At 45.9% G+C, this 22,758-nt stretch overlaps 1 protein-coding gene across 2 annotated transcripts in view; it reads right to left on the reverse strand.

The window, feature by feature from the left end:
• UBN1 (ubinuclein 1) overlaps positions 1 to 22,758 on the reverse strand; it is a gene marked incomplete at its 3' end in the record, with an annotated part of 36,454 nt that overhangs the window by 3,415 nt on the left and 10,281 nt on the right. Inside the window, exons 7-17 of one of the 2 annotated variants that reach the window (XM_082669923.1) lie at positions 21,628 to 22,066; positions 15,287 to 15,357; positions 13,768 to 13,897; positions 13,478 to 13,596; positions 13,211 to 13,339; positions 12,883 to 13,026; positions 4,821 to 4,871; positions 4,680 to 4,722; positions 2,340 to 3,563; positions 1,041 to 1,284; positions 675 to 764 (exon numbers count right to left, since the gene is read on the reverse strand). In XM_082669923.1, the coding sequence (XP_082526049.1) occupies positions 675 to 764; positions 1,041 to 1,284; positions 2,340 to 3,563; positions 4,680 to 4,722; positions 4,821 to 4,871; positions 12,883 to 13,026; positions 13,211 to 13,339; positions 13,478 to 13,596; positions 13,768 to 13,897; positions 15,287 to 15,357; positions 21,628 to 22,066 (2,684 nt within the window). Of the gene's footprint in view, positions 1 to 588; positions 765 to 1,040; positions 1,285 to 2,339; positions 3,564 to 4,679; positions 4,723 to 4,820; positions 4,872 to 12,882; positions 13,027 to 13,210; positions 13,340 to 13,477; positions 13,597 to 13,767; positions 13,898 to 15,286; positions 15,358 to 21,627; positions 22,067 to 22,758 lie in introns of those variants that run through there. The other variant, XM_082669922.1, reaches the window with a different exon arrangement.

The following is a 22,758-nucleotide window of genomic DNA, read 5'->3' on the forward strand; positions in this document are numbered from 1 at the left end:
GGCTCAGGGCCATCTTCTCACAGCTATGAACCTAGGGCCGTAGGCCAGTCCCTTTCTGAAAGGCACTGCTCTATGGAGAGGAGACCCAGGGAATGCTGCCTCAGTCACGTCGTGATCCCAAATCTCTGCGTTGACACCTGGACTGAAGAGAAAGCTGCTCCTCTCCTGGACACATGCTGACATCAGGGAAAAGGGTCCCTCCCGAAGCCTTGCCACTGTCACCCGCTGCTGCTACTTGGACTTTCCCTTTTACTTAAACTAAATTTAGAGTCTTCTGTTAGCTGGTACCCCCTAGAAGGGGTAGCAGTGTGAACCTAAAGGCCGGTAGTGCCCCAACTAGCCCTTGGGAAATCAGCACCATTACCCCTCTAGTTTTTGTTAATTAAAGAGAAAATGCTGAGCTATGGGTGGGGAACTCCTCAGCCATGATGCCTGTGGCCATCATGACTTCCTCTGTGATCACAGAGGGCAAGGCTGACCCGGGAGATGTCACAGCGGTAGACAGAGCCTGTGTCCCTCAGTCTGAGTACCCACAGAGCCGAGCCTCAGAGGACAAACCCACACAACATGACAACGAGAGGCAGACACTTACGTCCTTGGCAGCAGACAAGGCCTCTGATGGGGGAGGGGAATGGCCCACAGTGCGTGTGGCCCTCTGACCACCTGGAAATTACCTGGCAGACTCTGTGGGATGTGGGTAGACACGGCAGCGTGTGGGAGAGGTGCTCCGCGGGGCGGGCTGGAGTGCAAGCCAGCCAGGAGACCTGAGAGGAAACAGGAAGGGAGAGAAGAACAAAGCACACACATTGAAGACAGGAGTGGAAAGCAGCCTCGGTGCTCCAGAGCCCCAGGCGACCTACTGCACTGGTTCTGGATGGAAACCCCAAGGGGGTGGCTCAGCAGGGTCCCCGGGAAGGCTGCCCACGATTACACACCAGACAAACACAGGAACCCAGCACATAACAACAGAACCTGTGGGTCACACAGAGGCACTGGGGCACCTTCTTTACCTCCAGTGTGGGGAGGAAGGAGACACTTACTGTGGCCGAGGCCGTGGTGGAACGTCCCAGGGGCAGGGCCTGTGACGATGGCATCCTTGGAGACCCCTGCTTTAGCAGAGGAGTCAGCGCTAAAGGAGATTACGTGGAGGGGGAGCTGGGAGATAATTCCCAAGGGGTTCGAGTTCAAGGCCCCAGGCAGCTTTGGGCTGCCTGCCTTGTAGGATGAAGACAGTAGATTTAAGGGTGAGGAGCTGGTCAGCAGCACAGCCCCACTCGTTCCTTTCTGGGGAGGAAGCACACAAAGGGATCAGCACTCCAGCCCCATACAGAGCTCACTCACAAACCAAACCTGTTAGCATACCTGGGGGGACACATGCACGTAAGCCACCCCTTGTGAAGGAACACCCTCCACTGCGGCCCCAAAGGGAGGAGGAAGACAGTCTCTGTGAACTGGCATGGAAGGGCTCCCAGAACAGAGTTCATTTTAAAATGCAGGTGTTAAATATGCCTTCCTTGTGCAAGAAAGAAAAGGAAGGATACCCACAAATATAAGTATATAGGAATATGTGTACGTGTATACTTATATCCATAAAACATACACACACACATTTGTAAGTATTAATCTTTGTTTTTAGAAAGAAACAGGAAAAACCTGGAAACTAAGGAACAGTTACAGGGGGTGTGTAGGAGGAGGGCACAGGTCAGCGAAACTTTGCTCAACACACCTTTCTATAGTTTTGTCCTTTGCAACCACATGGTTGTCTTATATATTGGAAAAATGGAGAAAAAAATAAGCTCGCTCTCATTTTCCCAACCTGCATCCAAACTTCTTGTAATCACCTACAGGCAAACCTCATAAACCACTGGACTCTGTCAAATCGCCTTTGTCTGACCTACAGAGTCTTTCCCAACCCAATCAAAGGATCATTCTTAGAAGGTACTGATCTTCCTAGGGCATGAATATCTCCACATAACTAATGATCTGAGAGACACTATGCATTTCATTTACTTGTTTGGAGAGATGGACAGGCAGGAGGCTATGAAAGGAAAGTTTTCTAGCTCATTCTATGCCATCCAGATCCATAGCCTCCCTGCAAACATGGTGCTGACAAAGTCCTTTCCCTCCATTCGTCCTCCCAAGGAGAAGTTTCAGGCTCTGCCTGGGAGTCCTGCCACCAGAAAAGTAGAAACCTGGAAACAGAAAGCCCAGTCCTCCTTCCAATTTCCGGGCTCTGTTCCTACCTGACCTTCAGTGTCAGATCTCAGTCTCTGACCACAGCAAGGCCAGCAGCCCTGCCCACAAGGCCCACGAGGGGAGGGCTGCTTCAAGGTACTCACTGGCAAGGAGGTAGACGATGTCACGCTGCTCACCGCACTGGGCTTCAGGGAGGAGGTGAGTAACTTGGCCACTCCCTGGGTCCCCCCACTAGAATCTCCATTTGGACCACCTGGAGGGGCCACCAGGGTCAACTTCTGGGAAATAGGTGGTTTTTTCACTGCAGAGCTTGGGATGGGTCGGCTGGCGGACTGTCCTGTGGAAGGAGGCTGCACAGCAGGGAGCAAGTTCCCAGAAGCAGAGCTCTGGACTGGTGCTCCTCCAGAGGAAGAGCTGCCAGAAGAAACCCCGTGCTTGGAGATAGAGCCAGCAAAGGGACTGTTCTTGTAAGACGGCCCTGAAGAGCTGGCTGAGTGCTGTTTTGCTGGATGGCTCAGGGCAGTGGAGGACGAGGCTGGGGTCTTATGAGAGCTGCTGCTGGAGGCTGGTGTGCCTCCTGAAGACACTGGCGTGGAAGGATGGAAGCTCTGGCTTTTGGTAGCTGTCTTGACGAGCTGGAGGAGGGAACGGTGACACTGAGGGGAGGCAGGCTTTGGGCCCTGAAGCTTACTGACAAACGGAGCTGGGGGGGTGAAGCTCTTCTGCTGTTGAGTGCCTGCATGAAAGACTTTGACCTGGGGGCTGGGCACAGGAGCCCCTGCCTGGGGTGCGTGAGACGTCCGTGGCAAACTATGGTGCTTTGCTTTGGACTGCTGCACTTCTGGCAGGCCCTTGCTGAGGGTAGCCTGACAGGACAGTTCTTTGTAGCCAGAACTCTCCGGTTTTTTCTCCTGAGAGGACTGCCCCAGTGCCAGAGCCTGTTCAGCCAGAAAATTGAGGGGTGACTGCAGAGAGCTAGAGGGTGGTGGGGCAGAAGAAGGGTTGGGCTTCGGAAAGTTCCTTTTTTCTTCTGTACATAAAACACCTGCGACTTTCTCTGCAGGCACTTTTGAGGGTGCAGGCAGTGTGAACTCAGAGCTCCCGCTGGCTCTGCTATTCAGTGCAGCCAGTTCCTTGGACACAGCCTCCAATGAGGAGGCCGAATTACGGATCAAGTCTCCATCCAACGAGTCCTCCACGTTGATAGAAGCAGGATTAGCAAGGCTGCCAGATGCCTGGGATGAGAGCTCCCTGTTTGCAGCCCCAATGCTCAGGCCTCCTCCCAGGTGTTCTGAAGGCAAAGCAAGGGGGCTGCCAATCTGGCCTGATGGGACGGAAACCTTTTTATCAGGCTTAGTCGATGATTCCTAAAGGAAAGCAGAAAGGCTGATGTTTACAAATGTCCAAAGATGCCAACACTGGCCCTGCTGACAGGACATACGCATGAGAATACAAGACAAAGCAGTGGGCTTTCCTGTGTGATCACAAAGCCAGGGAAGAAAGGAGCAGGTGCCAGGCATGCGTGAACTTGGAAATGCCGCAACCCCGCCACCCTCTGCCCACGCCTGGGGCTGGGGCTGGGCTGACCCAGGCATGCACACACACCTCCACAGGGAAACTCTTCGCTCTGTTTCTGAAAAACTACAAGACTCGAGCAAAGAGATGTTCTCCCTATTGGCCCTCACACTACCTCAATGCTCCTAGCCACAATCAGAGAATGACATGGGGCAGGGGAACTGCCTTAGTTTTCTTTCCCTCCTTGGTTTCCCTGGCACCTGTCTCCTCCGTGGGCTCAGGAACGGCGTCTGTCCTGTCACTCCCGCCTCCCAAGCACTTGGTGCAGTGTGTCTTAAGGATGTTGGAGGAGCTCAACAGACTCTTAGGAATAACTGATCTGCATGCTTGTTCCCTCGGACTGTTCAGGTATGGTGAAGTGCACTACAAAGCCTCAGGAACTGGCAAGAATTTTGGTGAAATGGCAATTTTTACTACATTGAGATCTCTGCCACATCAAAGTCATCTCACAGTCTCTAGTTTCCAACCGTCACACTCCCCTCCGCGTCTGCTAGTCAACTGGACAAAGCCTCCCGCCCTGCCTGGTGCAGATCCAGGCTCACCTGCTCTTCACTAGGATGGTGCTCTTCCATAAGAGGTTAGGAAAATTCACAATGTGACACTTTCACATTTGCAAGAGCTCATCACTCCTCAGAGGGCTGTCAGGAGGACCTCACATGACCCTGCAACGACCCCAGGAACTGACCAGGTGGGTGCTGTTTCCTAGAACTGGGGCTGAAGGGCACTAGTGGCCCGACTCGGGTCTCTGCCCTGTCGACCCCAGGCCACTCCTGTGGGCCAGGCTGCCTCTTGGTACAACCTAATCCCAAAGAGCTATCTACAAGACCAGCAAAGTTCAATGAGCTGCCAGAAGCATGGCTGCAGAGAGATGAGAAAAGATGACATGTGACCTGGGCAGGCTGACTCACCTTCATCTTCATTTTGGAAGAGGCCATTACTTTCTTCTTGGCCCTGTTCAAAGGAATGAACACAGGAAAGGTTCAGAGGAGATCCACGAAGGAGATAAAAATGCCAGTAGTCCTGACAAGTGAAAACACTGAGACACTCACAGGATTGACGTCAGGTGCCCGTGGCCTCGTCTGCTCTCCTTAAACAGAGTCCTGGAACAAACAGAGAACACTGGGAAGTCTGCACAAGCCCCCTGAAAGCAGACTCTGCTTCCAGAGCCTCGTCACCTCCCTGGTACTCAGTGGCTGTCACTCATTAAATGTCAGTGGGCTGGTGAAAGGGCCTTAGTAGCTGCACTGGCCACCTGAAAGCCAAGGAGCTAGAATTCACCAAAACAAGCTATGGGTCTGCCCCCAAACCTCTCACAGTGATTTTTCCCTAAAGTCACGAGCACTTTCCTTACTGCCTATTCTCATCTCTCTCCAAAAGTAAAAATGTGAAGTGACCCATGGCATTATCTTTTCCCAGAGAAACAACAAAAATTTCTTTATGCCCTCCCCTATGTACCTTCAGGAGTCCAATCTGTAAGTGACAAGAGCAATTCTATTTAAAGGGACACTGAGACAAGAAAAGGCCTGCCCAACCAAGAACACTCACTAGCTCCAAGGGGAGGGTCCTGGGAACACGGCTGATTAGGAAGCACCAGGAATGGTCTGCCCACCTGGACAACATTACACTGGCAGAATCCATCTGACGGAACTATTCGGTAACTCTAGAGGCTGTTCAAAGCTTACAACTTCCAGGGGAAGACTTAGATGAGTAAACTGTGGTTAATTTCAGGTCTCAACATAGTAGCAGCTGCCCATCCCCCACCCAGCGGCCTGTGCAGGTATTCCTGGAGCAGCTTGCACACAGCTTGTGGAAACAAGCGTGGGCAAAAAGGACCCTGGTCTCCAGAGATGAGGGATCTGTGCTCTGATGGCTGATCACTGCTTCTGATCACAGAGGTGGGAGGTGCACACAGCTGTTGTTGCACCTCAGGCTGAAGTGACTGCCAGGGGATTTAAAGGGCTGGCACCACCTTTTAACCTCCTTCTTTTTCTGATTTTCCCCTTTCTGGTGTCAGACATTAAAAAAAAAAAAAAAAAAAAAAAAAACCTACCTACATGGGAAAAATTAGAAAGTGACTGCGTGTACCAGCAAAAAGCTCAGAAATGACCTAAGAGTAACACATTAAGTTCACACATCAGGCTGATCCTCAACACAGCGACAGCCTACAACAACAACAACCACCAATAAGCAAAAACAGTATATAAAAAAAAGCAATCCCTATGTAAGTGGGAGAATCTGATTTCCAGAGTTAACACAATATTAGATTCAAATGTCTGGTGTTCAACAAAAACTCACAAGGCATACAAACAAACAGGAAATATGGCCTGTTCAAAGGAGAAAAAACAAATCAACAGAAATTGTCCCTGAAAAAGACCAAATGGCAGCACGGAGCAACTAAGCCCGTGTGCTACAACTGCTGAGCCTGCGCTCTAGAGCCCGTGAGCCACACTACAGAGCCTGCGTGCTGCAACTACTGAAGCCCACGCACTTAGAGCCCATGCTCTGCAATGAGAGAAGCCCCAGCAACGAGAAGCCCACACACCACAATGAAGAGTAGCCCCCACTCGCCACAACTATAGAAAGCCCTTGCACAGCAACGAAGACCCAATGCAGCCAAAAATAAATAAATAAAATTAATTTTTTAAAAAAAGACCAAATGGCAGATACACTAGACAAAAACAACTGTATTAAAGATGCTCAAAGAACTAAAGAAAGATGTGGAGAAAGTCAAGAAAATAACATGTGAACAAAATGGAAATATCCATAAAGAGACAGGAAACCTGAAAAGAAACCAAAAAGAAATTCTGGAGCTGAAAAGTATAGTAACTGAAGTGAAAAATTCAGTAGAGGGTACTTCCCTGGTGGTCCAGTGGTAAAGAATCCACCTTCCAATGCAGGGGATGCAGGTTTGATCCCTGATTGGGGAACTAAGATCCCACATGCCACAGGGCAACTAAGGCCACGTGCCACAACTAATGAGCATGCAAGCCGCAACTAGAGAGCCCGCATGCCACAACTACAGAGCCCACGTGCTCTGGAGCCTGTGCGCCACAAATAGAGAGCCTGTGTGCTGCAACTACTGAGCCTGCTCGCCACAACTAGAGAGAAGCCCATGGTGCATCAAAGATCTTGTGTACCTCAAAGAACATCCCACGTGCTGCAACTAAGACCCAATGCAGCCAAAAATAAAATAAATAAAACAAATAAATATTAAAAAAAAAAATTCAGGGCTTCCCTGGTGGCGCAGTGGTTAAGAATCCGCCTACCAATGCAAGGGACACAGGTTCGAGCCCTGGTCCGGGAAGATCCCACATGCCACAGAGCAACTAAGCCCATGCACCACAACTACTGAGCCTGCACTCTAGAGCCCGTGAGCCACAACTACTGAGCCCACACGCCTAGAGCCTGTGCTCCGCAACAAGAGGAACCACTGCAGTGAGAAGCCTGCACACCGCAACAAAAGAGTAGCCCCCGCTCACCACAACTAGAGAAAGCCCACACACAGCAACGAAGACCCAACGCAGCCAAAAATAAATAAATAAATTAATTAACAAAAAAAATTCAGTAGAGGGATTCAAAGGCAGTTTTGAGCAGGCAGAAAAAAGAAACAGTGAACGTGAAACAGGACAATGAAGATTATCGAGTTTGAGAAACAGAAAGAAAAGACTGAAGAGAAGTGAACAGAGTCAAGGGAACTGTGGGACAGCATCAAGCAGACAAGCACACACCAGCACAGCATGGACATCCCAGAAGGAAGACAGAGAAAGGGGCACAGAGAATAGTGAAGAAATAATGGCTGAAAACTTTCCAAATGTGAAAACAAACAATGTAAGTGTAAATACATGAATATAAACATCCAAGAAGCTTAAAAAACTCCAAGTAAGATGAACTCAAAAAGACCCACACCAAAACACATGATAATCAAACTTTCAAAAGCCAGAGGCAAAGAGAGAATATTGAAAGCACCCAGATATTATTGAATCATCACACACAGGGATCCTCAACAAGATTATCAGCAGATTTCTCATCAGAAACTCTGAAGACCAGAAGACAGTGGGCTGATATATTCAAAGTACTAAAAGAAAAATACTGTCAACCAAGAATCCTATATCTGACAAAACTGACCTTCAAGAGTGGGGGAGATAAAATCAACTATACTTCAATTAAAAAAAAATGGGGGACAAATTAAGACATTCCCAGATAGATAAAAGCTGAAGGAGTTCATGATCAAAAACTTACCCTGTAGGGCTTCCCTGGTGGCACAGTGGTTAAGAATCTGCCTGCCAATGCAGGGGACAGGGGTTTAAGCCTTGGTCCGGGAAGATCCCACATGCCATGGAGCAACTATGCCCACGCGCCACAACTACTGAGCCTGTGCTCTAGAGCCCGCAAGCCACAACTACTGAGCCCGCGTGCCACATCTATTGAAGCCCGCGTGCCTAGAGCCCATGCTCCGCAACAAGAGAAGCGACCACAATCAGGAGCCCGCACACCGCAAGGAAGAGTAGCCCCCACTCACCACAACTAGAGAAAGCCTGCGTGCAGCAACAAAGACCAACACAGCCAAAAGTAAAAATAAATAAAATAAATAAATTTATAAAAAAAAAAAACTTACCCTGTAAGAAATGCTCAAAGGTCCTAAAGGTGAAATGAAAGGACACCAGACAGCACCTCAAAGCTACATGCACAAATAAAGATCTCAAAAAGGTGAATACATGACCATTAGAAAAGCTAGTGTTATAACAACAATAGTTTGTAACCACACTTTTTGTTTTCTACATCATTTAAGAGAATAATACATTTCAAGAAAAAAATTCATTTAAGGGACTTCCCTGGTGGTACAGTGGTTAAGAATCTACCTTCCAATGGAGGGGACACAGGTTCGATCCCTAGTGGGGGAACTAAGATCCCACATGCCACAGGGCAACTAAGCCAGCATGCTGCAACTACTGAGCCCGTGCGCCTCAACTAGACAGCCCGCGTGCCACAAACTACAAAGCCCACGTGCTCTGGAGCCTGCGTGCCACAACTAGAGAGAAGCCCACACGCCACAACTAGAGAAATGCCCTCGTGCTGCAACAAACAGCCCGCGTGCCACGAGGATCCAGTGTGCTGCAACTAAGACCCGATGCAGCCAATAAATAAAATATTTTTTTAAAAAAATCAGTTTAAAAGCTATTATTACTGTAACTTTGGTTTGTAACTCCACATCTTGTCTTCTACAAAACTTAGGAGGCATTTAAAAAACTATTAGTTTATATTTTGGGGCACACAATGTATAAAAATGTACTTTTGTGACAGCAGCAGAGCTGTTAAGGGGGCAGAGTTTTTTGTTATGTTGATCAACTTACAGAAGTAAGTCCCTTCTTACCAGTGATTACTTTAAATGTAAATGATTCAACACTCCAATCAAAAGACAGGGACTGGCAGAAAAGATAAAACGCATGATCTAACTATATGCTATCTACAAGAGCCAAAGACCTGGGACTTCCCTGGTGGCGCAGTGGTTAAAAATCCACCTGCCAATGCAGGGAACATGGGTTCGATCCCTAGTCCGGGAAGATTCCACATGCCATGGAGTGACTAAGCCTGTGTGCCACAACTACTGAGCCTGCACTCTAGAGCCTGCGAGCCACAACTACTGAGCCTGCGCGCCCTAGAGCCCACACGCCACAACTACTGAAGCCCACACAATCTAGGGCCCGTGTGCCGCAACTAATAAGCCTGCAAGCCGCAACCACTAAGCCCACATGCTGCAACTACTGAAGCCCACGCACCTCACAAGAGAAGCCACTGCAGTGAGAAACCTGCACACTGCAACCAAGAGTAGCCCCTGCTCACCACAACTAGAGAAAGCCTATGTGCAGCAACAAAGACCCAACGCAGCCCAAAAAAAAAAAAAAAAAAAGAGCCAAAGACCTGAGATCCAAAGACAAGAACAGATTAAAAGTAAAAGGATGGAAAAAGATACTCCATGCAAGTAATAACCAAGAGAGCAAAGGTGGCTATCTTAATATCAGACAAAGTAGACTTTAAATCAAGAAAGGTTACAAAAGATAAAGAAAAATATTATATGTTAATAAAAAGTTCAATACAGCAAGAAGATATAACAATTATAAACATTCATGCACCTGACAGACCATTAAAATACAATATATGAAGCAAAAACTGACGGAACTGAAGGGAGAAATAAACAGTTCTACAATAAAAGCTGGACAGATACAGATACAGAACATTCTACCCAACAACAGATACAGAACATTCTACCCAACAACAACAGCACACACATTCTCAAGTGCACATGGGACATTTCCCAGCATAAACCATATGTGAGGCCACAAATGAACTCTCAGTAGATTTTAAAAGATAGCTATCCACAGGGAAATCAGCTTGGTGCTTTGTGACCACCTAGAGGGGTGGGACAGGGAGGGTGGGAGGGAGACACAAGAAGGAGAGGACATGGGGATATGTGTATACATATAGCTGATTCCCTTTGTTATGCAGCAGACACTAACACAACATTGTAAAGCAATTATACTCCAATAAAGATGCTAAAAAAATAAACAAATAAAAGACAGCTATCATAAAAAGTATCTTCTCTGTACACAATGGGATGAAGTTAGAAATCAATAACAAAAGGAAAACTGGAAAACTAACAAAATTGTGAGAAAAAAACAAGTGGCAGATACACTAGACAAAAACAACTTTTAAGAACACACTTTTAAATAATCAATGGATCAAAGAAATCACAAGGAAAATTAGAAAATACTTAAAAGACAAATGAAAATGAGAACACAACATACTAAAACCTATGGGACAAAGTGAAAAGTGGTGACAAGGGGAAATTTAGGAACTTCCCTGGTGGCACAGTGGTTAAGAATCCGCCTGCCAATGCAGGGGACACAGGTTCAAGCCCTGGTCCAGGAAGATCCCATATGCCACGGAGCAACTAAGCCTGTGTGCCACAACTACTGAGCCCACATGCCACAACTACTGAAGTCCGCACACCTAGAGCCTGTGCTCCACAACAATAGAAGCCACCGCAATGAGAAGCCCACGCACTGCAATGAAGAGTAGGCCCTGCTCGCCACAATTAGAGAAAAAGCCCATGTGCAGCAACGAAGACCCAATGCAGCCAAAAATTAATTAATTTTAAAAAGAAAAAAAAAGAAACGAGAAAGGTCTCAAATCAACAACCTAACTTACAACTTAAGGAAGTGGAAAAAGAAGAACTAAACCTAAAGCTAGCAGAATGAAGGATATAATAACGATTAAAGCAGAAATAAGCAAAATAGAGAATAAACAATAAACATAGTTATAGGTCTATTCAGATTTGCTATTTCTTTGTGATTTAGTCTTGGTAAGTTTTGTGTTTCTAGGAACCTGTCCATTTCATCTAGGTTTAAAGACACTATCCACTGAGTAAAAATGCAACCCACAGAACAGAGAAATATTTGGTAACTTATGTATCTGATAAGGAATTAATATCCAGAATATATAGTGAACTCCTAAAACTGAACAACAAAAAAACAAGCAAACCAATTAGAAAATGGGCAAAGGACTTGAATACACATTTCTCCAAAGAAGATATACAAATATCCAGTAAGTACATGAAAAGATGCTCAACATCACTAATCATTAGCAAAGCGCAAATCAAAACTACAAGACACCACCTCATACCCATTAGGATGGCTACTACCAAAAAAACAGAAAAAAGTGTTGGTGAGGATGTGGAGAAATTGGAACCCTGTGCACTGGTGGTGGGAATGTAAAAAGATAACAGCTGCTATGAAAAACATTATGGTGAGGCCTCAAAAAATTAAACACAACATCACCACATGATCCAGTAATTCCAGTTCTGGGTATATATGTAAAAGAACTGAAAGCAGGGTCTCGAAGAGATATTTGTATGCCCATGTTCATAGCAGCATTATTCATAATAGCTTAAATGTGGCAGCAACACAAGTACTATCAACAGATGAATGGATAAGCAAAGCATATACATACAGTAGAACATTATTCAGCTTTAAAAAGGAAGAACATTCTGACACATGCTGTAATATGGATGAACTCTGAGGACATTATGCTAAGTGGAGTAAGCCAGACACAAAGACAAACACTTTGTATAATTCCACTTATATGAGGTACTTAAAGTAGTCAAAATCATAAAAACAGAAGAATGGTGGCTGCCAGCGTCTGTGGGGAGAGGGAAATGTGGAGTTAGTGTTTAATGGGTACAGTTTCAGTTTTACAAGATGAAAAAAGTGATGGAGATGATGGTGGTGATGGTTGCATACCAATGTGAGTGTATTTAATACCACTGAACTGTGCACTTAAAGATGCTAAACTTGGGCTTCCCTGGTGGCGCAGTGGTTGAGAGTCTGCCTGCAAATGCAGGGAACACGGGTTCGTGCCCCAGTCCGGGAAGATCCCACATGCCGCGGAGCAGCTGGGCCCGTGAGCCATGGCCGCTGAGCTTGCGCGTCTGGAGCCTGTGCTCCGCAACGGGAGAGGCCACAATAGTGGCCCCGCGTACCGCAAAAAAAAAAAAAAAGATTCTAAACTTACATTAAGTGTATTTTACCACCAAAAAAAAAAAATTTTTTTTTCTAAAGAACACTAGTTCCAGGTAAATTTCTCTGTGTATTGCAGACATAGTCCATTCGTGGGAAGCTATATAACACAAAGTAGCCTGTGAGGAAAGTCTGGCACTTAACTCTAAGAAGTAGTCACCCCTGCCAGTTGCAAATAAGAATTCTGTTCAGAACATTAAAATGTTCCCAACACGAATCTGTCTTTCAACTTCTTCTAGTAGGAGCCATTATCTCAGGAAAGGGCAGATTGAAGTGGGATGAGCATACAGCCAACTTTGAACTGAAGTGGGATAAAGAATGACAAAGACAAAACCCCACAGATAACGTCCCTCTTCTAAGGGAGACAGAGAAGCCCCCAGTCACTCAGGTGAAATCAGAGTCGAGTTCACTAGCCGGTGACTCTCTGAGGGTGGGGCTCTGGAGCCTGGTGCAAAAGAATCACTCAGACATCTCTTTATCGCAAGAACGCTCCACCCTATGATCACACTGACCACACTGGCTGCTCGCGGGCCCTCACCTGGCCTGCATCCAGCCTTTGGGCCAGAGAGGTTTGACCTCAGCATCCAGAAACGCCTTCACGTAGTCCTCCCAGGATTGGGCCTTGTTCCTCTCCAGGTCATAGCTCTCCAGTTTGATCTTCACCACCTGACAGAGTAGCTCCCTGAAGAGTAGGCAGAAGTCAGAACCTTTAAACTACCCCAAATGCTTCTTCAAGGTTTCAATCATGTGCTTTCAGCAGCCCTGATTAAAGTAAATGATTCTAACCTTCATTAGAAATACGGGAACATGCTCAGACACTGGCCCCACAAACCCTCCACTGAGGCAAGGTCCCAGTTTGGGCACACCTGATTTCATCATTCCACTGGAATTTCTTCCGGGGTCCCATTATCCTCCTGCCCCCCTTTTCTTCATCTTCTTCCTCATCAGAACAAACCCGTTCTCTCTGCTCCTTGTCTTTCTCCTCTTCCAGCATCCTAGGAGGTAGAAAGAATTAGGTGGGACTCTAAGGTCACTGCAGAACTGCTTCCTTCTGCCCACCATCTCCCCCCACCCCCCAGGACTTCTAAGAAAAGGAGGTCAGAATGCTGAAGGGAGTGATGGGACACACTTACTTAGCGACCTTGGCTTGCGTGTGTGCCTGGCATTCATCCTGGTACTTGGCCATCTGTTCTGCCATTGCCCTGCCAATGGCTTCCTTAAGCTTCTGGATAGGCTCCTTCAGACGCCCCCCCTGCAGAGAGCAGGACATAAGTCTGGTTTATGCATCACTTCTTACACTGAGCACACACTATAGGAATAATCGCACGGAGGCAGCGCAGCAGCAGATGTGGCATCTATAAAGACTCCATCACCCACTCCGCTGCGCTCCGAAGCCAAGGGGCTCCACTGCAAAGTCACCCACCTGTTCACAGAGGTGAAGTTTTCGTGCGCGCTTGACCAAGGTGTCTTTGCTGCAGGGCAGGAAGGAAGCAAGGTAGGCATATACCCCAGAACGGGTCTGGCTGCTCAGCTCCCGGGTCTGCGCCTCTATGCTGAAGAACAGAGCAGAGTTACTCACCACAGCTCCTTTCGTCTGCAGGAGCCAAGAGCAGGCCAAGCCTTAACTTGCCTGTCACAGTGTAACTGAGCAGCCAGCACAACAGACCTCCAGCAGTCACCAGACCCAATAAACTTGGCCAGACCCAATAAACTTGGGTCAAGGCTCTCAGGTCAAAGACAAGACCAAGTCAAAGGTGTCAAGAAAACAGAGCCCAAAAGAACAAGGTCTGAATTTCTGAGTTTCATAAACAAAGCAAACATAAATGCTTTCAAACTGGAAGGTAATTGAGTTACTTGGGGTCAACAGGAAATACTTTCCAGCAGATTTTCCCTTGACTAGGGTGGTCAGGGAAATCCTCAACCCTCCAGCGTCCCCATCTAGATGAGCAGAACACAGTCTGTCTTCAATCCCTTGAGTTCTCTGTATCTGGCACGCTCCAGGAGACAAACCCCTCATCTGTGCTGACTCTCAGGTGCTCCCTGACCCAAGTGGCCAGTCTCCATCCTGGCCAGGCAAGGTCCTTTGCTAGAATATTTCCTAGTCTTCACAACTGTTCTTACATGTGCAAAATCCTCAGCTGTTGAGCAATAAGCTTCCTCTGCTACATGATGCAACCAGGAGAGAAGGTGGCAAAGCTGGCAGGCCAGGTACAAAGAATCTGGTTTGGATTTATACACGTGGCGTTTTTTGGGGTTTTTTTTTTTTTTTTTGCTTTTTAATCCAATTCATATAGTGTGATGTCTCAGAGGTTCGGGTGTTTGTTAGACGGGCTACGGGATGATGAGCAATGGCCTTGGGAGCAAGAGTGAGAATAAGAGGAGAATGACCAGGTATGCTGAGGAGTGCCCCAGGAGGTCAGGTCCTTGCCTGCACCAAGCTGTCTCTTACTTTTCCCAGAGATGGGCAAGCAACGCCTTCTCCCTCCTCTCATCTCACGCTTAGCACAAAATCCTCTTCCAGCACGCCATGACTATTACAATGTTCTAATAATGTCTGCTGCCTAAGATTAGTATGGTCTACCATTTCCTAGAGACAAACATTTGATGTCCCCCACCCCTGACCTTTTTTATTTTTGTATTTATGTATGTATGTATGTATGTATGTATTTTTTGGTCTTGCCTAGCGGCATGCGGGATTTTAGTTCCCCAACCAAGGATCGAACCCATGCCCTCTGCAGTAGAAGCTCAGAGCCCTAATCACTGGACTGCCAGGGAATTCCCCCCTGACCTTTTTTAAAAGAATAACAATAAATAAAAACCAATTTTTAAAAATCTCATCAGTGCTTTCCTATCCCATACATAGCTGAATTGTACTCCCAATTTCCCCCAGCCTGCTGAACCCACGCATGGTAACAGCAGATACAAAGAAACAACATACTCACTCTAAAAGGATGCCATTAATATCCTGGGTGAAGAACTTCTGTCTGCTCTCTCCCTCAGCAGCTCTGGCAGCCTGGTTCACAGTAGACAGTAACATCCGTTAGTGCACTTTCCCTGCAAGGCCCTCACACTCACCCACAGGCCTACAGAACACCTGATGATAAAATCCTCACCATGCCCTTCCCTACTCAGCCCTAATCCCAGATTAAGTTCACCTATGATCTCTGTATGCTCCAGAAGTGGTACATCCAGCTCTTTTCACATGCTCCTGAAGCATCTACGGACTGTCCCTTCTTCCCAGGACTTGAAACAACAGGCACATAAAAGAAAATCAGAGTCAAGGGAATCATGAAGCATCTGATTCAGCCAGCAAGCTAACTCCTGTGCCCAGCACTCTATCATCTAAACTGTGAGCTGGAATCTCCATACATCTACAGTACAAAACAATCAAGAATTTTAACAAACCTGCAGTATTTGAAGGTCTTTAGCAAACAAAATAATAATAATAGTAATAATAGCAACAATAATAACATGCTGCTTTAGCATTTAAGGGCTATAATTCTTTGAAAATTCATAATCTAATTAGGGTATATCATGAACTCTATTACTCAGACCGCTGGAATGACTAACACACTTGACTACCCATTAACACAAGACAGAGCTGGTTGCTATACAGTGTTTTGCTTCCCGTGAGTACACAGTTAATAATGCCCTGGATGGCAAGCCTGGAGACTCCTGAAGCAACCACAGTGGGCAACAAGGACACCAAATGCACAAGTGAGGAAAGCAAACTGCAAAAGCCTGAACCAGTGGTTCTCTGTTTGGCTGCACACTGGAAGTACCTGGCAGCTTTCCCCACCCTAGACCCATCACATTAGAATCTCTGGGGAATAATGTATTCCTTAAAAGAGGCCTAAGCGTCAGTACTTTTTTAAAAGTAACTCTGGTGACTAGCATGCAGAGGGTCGAGAAGCACTGATCTAAACCCAAGAGTCGCTGGTCCAAAGTCTTTAAGCAAAATAAAATTTCAGGCTTGATATATAACAATGATGGCAAACAACGACAATAAGGTGATTGTCTTAAATGAAATGATCAATCCTGATCAACCCTCTGAAACACCCACCTTCCTCTGGCCCCACTGGCCTTCCTCTCACTGCATCCTCTGGGTCCTCTCCTGACCTCTTGACTACATCCTGTCTCCTCCACTAGCTCCTTAGCTGCAGATGGGCTCCCAGGTTCTATCTAGAACCCTCTTCACCTGATAATGTCTCCCCCTCAGCTTCAAAATAACATAAACACACACAGGTCTCTCAAATCTAAACCTACTCTATACACTTTTTTCTAAGCTCTGGACCAGAATCTTAAATTACTTCTATGAATGAACGACCCTCTGGTATACAAACTTGACTTGTCCAAAACCTAACCTACTAGTTTCTGCTCTTCCTCCTCCTGTGTCCCTACTTCTAATAACAGCACTCCACCCTTCTTAAATCCTTCCACTCTTCTTTAGAACCCTTTGGCAGCCCTTCCCAAGCCTAGAATCAAACCCAAACTCCTCCACCTGGCATTTAGGGTCCTTTAGGATCTGGCCCCAGCCATCCACTCCAGCCCCTCCCACCACATACCAGGAGTCTTCATTATCCAACAACTTGCCCATCCTCAGCCCTGTGCCCTGGCTTACTATAAGGCCTTCTCTCTCATGAGGCTGGCCAAGACTGCTGCCTCCAGTCCGATTCCTATGTACCCCCAGGAGCTCCTTTTTCACTTCCTCAAGTCTGGCTGTTCACCTGACCATCTAGTTGGCCATCCAAACATGACAGAGCTTATTTCATCCTGCTCTGTCCCATAGCCCATTGTTTACATGGCTACCAGTCCATCTGTATAACAAGCTCATGGAGAAGGAGAACTGAATCTAACTCAATATATTTCCTACAGCTGCCTATCACATAATAGCTACTTAGTAAATGTCAGCTGAGTGGATGAATGAACAAACAAATGAACAGATTATCACTGAAAGAATGAAAACTCGAGGAAGAAAAGCTTAGAACCAAACAAAACTTGCAGAGGATATGCAAAACTCAAGCATGGCTAGAGGAGAGCACAGAGGTCTGAGATAGCAGGTGGAAAGGGAAGAAAGAAAGGGCGTCACTGTAACCCATTCACTTGCCATTTCTTATACTGTCAGAGGATTCGGAATCCACTGTGGCACCTTTAATGTACTGGGATTATGACTTCAGTTTGAGAGAAAACAAAACTGAGTCATTCTGTTGCTGTAGCTTATACACTGCTAGTTATAAGATGCAGAAGCACCTTCATGTTAATTCAGCCTAATTAACACGTATTTCAAATGCCTGTTTGTCAGAGCCATCAACAGCTCAGGTTTCCAATCAATTTTTTTTTGGCCACACTGTTTGGCTTTTGGGATCCTGGTTCCCTGACCAGGGATTGAACCCAGGCCCTTGGCAGTGAAAGCGAAGAGTCCTAACCACTGGACCTCCAGGGCATTCCCGCCAATCAAATTTTATCTTTACATATCAGCCATTTCAGAAGCTTTCTGGCTATAAAATTTTTTAAAGTTTCTTTTTCCTGATGCCTTTTGAAATGTGTTTTTTTTTTTTCTGATGTCTTTTGAATCCTGTAGACCAGTATCTCTGAGGATTTGGTTTTATACTGAAGATAATTAGTCAAGTATAAAACAAAATCCTCAGAGATAAAATTTAAAATAAATCTAATTAAAAGAGCAGTTGGATATATGTTTGATAGTCTGCCAGAAAGAAGTGACATCCCTCAACCATAAAGACAGACAACCTTGCCCAAGGAATTGTATGAATCAGTCAGTCCTAGATTAACTAGGAAATGAAGTTAAACCAAACAGCCAGATCATGCTGATTTACAATAGTTCCAATAGCCTTTTAATGAGTTCTTTTATTCATTATAAGAAGAGCCACTTGTAGCCTTTCAGCACTGAGATCACCACCTTATATACTGTACCTGTTTTTGCTGAATAGAATGAAATCTGGCATGATTTTCTTTTTTACAAAGACCAAACAGGTTGTTATTTTTTTTCTACCTTATTCTCCTTGGATCTACGTCTCCCTGGTTTTGCAATGCAAGGGTTCTAACTGTATAGGAGGGTAAGCAGTGAGCAGGTAGAATGGTGGGTGACATGGGGGTCTCTGTTTCTTTTCTATTTTTAGTATCGGTATCATTTCCATTTTATGCTGGATTGAAGAGGACCAAAACAGAGCTGGTCATCTGTATGGAGCAGGCTGAGTAGCTGCCAAACCACATCACGACAGTAAACTGAAGGCGCAACATACCTGAACTTTTCAACAATCAAGACAAATGACACAACCAATACATATTAAGAGAAGACAGGGGTAAGGACATCAAATCAAACCACTGGGTTCCCTGGGGCCCATAAAAATGTACAGTACAAGGAAGTAAGAAGTGGAAAATGAGCTAACATGAGAAGAAAACAGTAACAATTCTGGAGTATCCAAGGTCGCCCTCTTGGAGTACCTCTTTAACATACATAAATTTTCAAATGTTTTTTTAAAAGTTTTAAGTATCACATCTAGTTAGAAGTCAAATCTAATTTCTGCTTCCAACAGCAAAAACTTTTCCCAGGGAAACTGATACATGTAAGAATAGAATCTGCTTAAGTACAGTGGTGGACTGCAAACAGGACCACAGATTCCTCGCCTCCTAGTACATGCATTCCCCCACGGAGAGGTGGCCCCTAGTTGGTGACTTGCTTTACCAATACACTGTGGCAGAAGAGATGTGGTGCATACCACTTCTAAGGCTAGATCATGAGGGCCTTACAGCTTCCACCTTACAGCTCCCTCCTGAAATGCTGCCCTGAGACTGTCATGCCCTGAAAAAGCCCAGGATGAAAGAAGGGAGGAGAGAGAGGTCCTGCCATCCTGGCTGTCCCAGCGCCAGCCACCATCTTGCCCGATGAACACAGCCCCGAGAGCGAGTCCAGGCAGGACCAGAAGACGAACCGCTGGCCACAGTCAGGAGAAATGAGTCACTGTTTGAAGCCACCGAGTTTGGGGGTGGCAGGGTAGATTTTTAGACAGCGGTAGAAACTGATACATGTATCCTCTAGGGCCAAGATTTAAAATCTAAACAAACTATTACAAAAATAAAAGAAGAGGGTAAAAAAGAAAAAGAAGGGGAGTGAAAAATAAAGTGAGAAACACATAAACACTACTAATGTTATAGTTATATACATCAAGTTTAATTTAAATTTTTAAAATGCAATGACAGGGCCTCTTATTAAGGATCCAAATATCCATGCATGGCTTTTGAAATTATATGCATTTTTTGTGTACATAGGCGTTTTTTCCCTGGGAGGAATCTCTGCCAGAAGACTCTCAACAGGGTCTGGGTCTAGAGCACTTGTGCACACATGCAGGAGGCTCCAAGTGCCCCAAGCGCAGGGCCCTGGTGGGAACAGAGCAGCTGGGGATCCTTTAGAGTGGCATTAAGTAACTTTCTAAATTAAGCCTTCTTTTTCATGCAACCATTAAAAGTAATGAGATCTTTATAAATAATATTTATTAAGTGAAAAAACCAGGAAATTATTCACAACTATAATTACAACTGCATAAATACATATATACAGAGGCTAGAAAAGGATATGTAAATTGAAAATAGTTTTCAGATTGGCGGGATGGTGGGTAATACCCATTTACCACTCCATTTCCCAAATTTCTTAATGCTGTTATAGGAGAAGGGGCAGGTGATGACTGAAGTATCAATTTCACATCTGAACATATTTTCAAGCCAGTATGCCTCCTGGTCACCACCTCCTCACCAGGACCCGAGCCTACCCTACCTATGGGATTCTGAACCCTGTGTCTCCACCGTGCCCAAGAGACAACTGAGACTTGGCAGTCACCAAGGAAGACAACTTGCTCACTGTCCCCCCAAGAGACTCCAGAAAGCGAGGTTTTCTCAAATCACAACCCAATGCCATTTCACGTTAAACCACTGTTTCCACTAGATTTGTCTATCTTTCCCAAGAAAATGAAATAATGAGTCTAAGTTATCAGACTAGAACACAGTCTTTGGTGGGAATAGGGACACAACCAAGAGCCATTTTTACTTTTCTCTAAAAAATGACTGGCTACTGCCACACAGATCTTACTCAGCTCACTCAACAAGAATTTCAGAAACTACAAAATAATTTGATTACAAACCAGAGGATTGAAAAGAATAAGGAATAATGTTTTTTAACATAAATTCTGAGAGAGAGCACAGGACATGCTCAAACATGCCAAGTTCAGACTCAACTATTTCCACCTTAACATCCTGTTAAAATATACTCTGAATCCTGACATGGCATAATTCATTTAAATGGTTATGTTCCAACAGAATACTGTGCATGTTCTACAAGGATGAACTAGAGCTCTGAATCAGACGTTTGAATTATTTCACATGTTGTGTTCAAGTGTTTTTTGGAAGTGAGAAAATCATTTGTAGCAGTGGTTAACATTTCACCCTGCCCTAAAACACAAGGGATATTATACACAGCAGAGATGCTGAATCACTGGTTTAAAACTTAAGCTATAGAATGTAAGTGCCACCAGAGTTGTGTCACAAGTCATGATGTCTACGGTAAAACGGTATTTTAACTAAAAGTCATCATAACTAACAACCCGTGCTTGGTTTATAGTCAGAATTCATGTATCACCGAATTGTCAGTCCTTAGTGCTCTAGGGATCAATTCCCAATCACCAGGAGGAAAACAGGAGCAGTGTCTGCTATTTTCTGAAGACTGTTATTGTTTTTAACATGGGGCATGGACAGCATTTATGGTTCAGCTCCTTCTTATTTAGCACAATTTAGAATTCCTGTAATCACTACCTAACACAGGTGACATGCAAGTCCAGGGAGCAATTAAACCCAGTGGCAACTAAGCATTGCCCCATGTCTAACATATGACGGCAAACTTCTGTGAATTTTCAAAACCTTCAGAAGATTACTAAAAAGATGGATCTCTGCCTCAGCTGCCTGCTGCCAACATTAGTGTCTATCATACAAAAGGAAAGATACTCTGACAGGCATAAAGTAGGAAAAGAGAAAATCTCTCCAGAAGACAGTAAATTCTCCAGGAGTGAAGGAACCATGAAAGGCTGAGAAATGATGCCTGACAGGCAGAGAGTCCACTGTTCCCTCACTTGGGATGAGAAGAAAGCTTGGAAGAGCTGACACTGGGACTGCCCACTGACTAAGGGTTGCTCTAGGCCACGAGCTTTGAGTGGTTCGGGACCAGCATCAACTGCCCAAACTACTTCCAGGAGAGCCCGGCCATTCCATGTCACCATACCTGAGCCAGCTCCTTAACGCGCTTCTCCAGGGGCGCAGGCAGGCCTTCGGGAAGGGAAGAGGGCTGCCTGAATTCCTGGTCCAGTCCCACCCCAAGGGAATCGCTTTCATCATCCATATCGCGGAAGGGGCTTCCTTCTGGAGACTCACTGAGCAGCTGCTCCAAGTCCAAATCAGTCAGCGAGTCCATGGCTGTGGCTGCCTGCAGCAAGTCGTTGTCAGAAGTGGAGCCGAAGAGCGAGAGCAAAGGGTCAGAGGCGCCCTCCAATTCCCGCAGGCCCTGAGCTTCCACCGATGAGACTGCTACGGGCTTATGCTCTTCGTCCCTCTTTCTCTGAGCCTCTTTCTCCTTCTGAAATTTCTTCAGCATCTCTTTAACGCTCAAAGCCCCAGAATACTTCTTTTTCTTCTTCTCCTTACTGGCATTGAGGGCTGTGAAGCTGCAAGCAAGGGGGAAGTCAGTTACTAAGGCTGCAGTACACCTCAAAAGGGAAATTCACAGAGGGGCTTCAGCCCTGCTCCCAGCGCAATGGTCTCCAGGAACCTCAGTCACAAGTCCACCCTGTTACTCCTCCTCCCTCCTCTTGGCATATGGAGCTCCTTCTTGCTGGGACCAAAGCTTGAGATTTAATATAGGTTAGCAAAACAGTATCACAAAATGCTACATATCCGATGGGTTTTTAAAAACCACTGCCAGGCTGAAATAAAAGGTTGCAAAAAAGGGAGGGGTAAGAAAGATATTTAAAGGAAGAAAGCAGGAGCAGCAGAGAGCAGCAGCAACTTGAAGGGCGACTGGGGTGAGACCAAGTGAGGCAAAGGAAGCAGGACTGGAGAAGACAAAGGGGGAACACAGACAGGAGAACTGGGGCAGAGGAGGGGTGCCCAAAAGAACAGGAAACATCAGCAATCATACAGTGACAGAAATAGCTGCCAACACTGACAGTGGGACAGAGAGAACTCTGATGTCTGACACACAGAGATGTGAGAGTACAGACTATGCCCACATGGCACCGTGGGAGGCATGAGGGGGGAAGACGGCCAGGCCTTGCTGCCTCTTCTGAAGCTGTGAGGAGGAGGGCGAGTCAGCTCCCAGGTGTCCTGCCCTAACAGTTCAGACGTCATCCTAGCAAAG

Source organism: Grampus griseus (assembly GCF_964374135.1).
Source record: "Grampus griseus genome assembly, chromosome: 14".
Taxonomy (NCBI): Eukaryota; Metazoa; Chordata; class Mammalia; order Artiodactyla; family Delphinidae; genus Grampus; species Grampus griseus.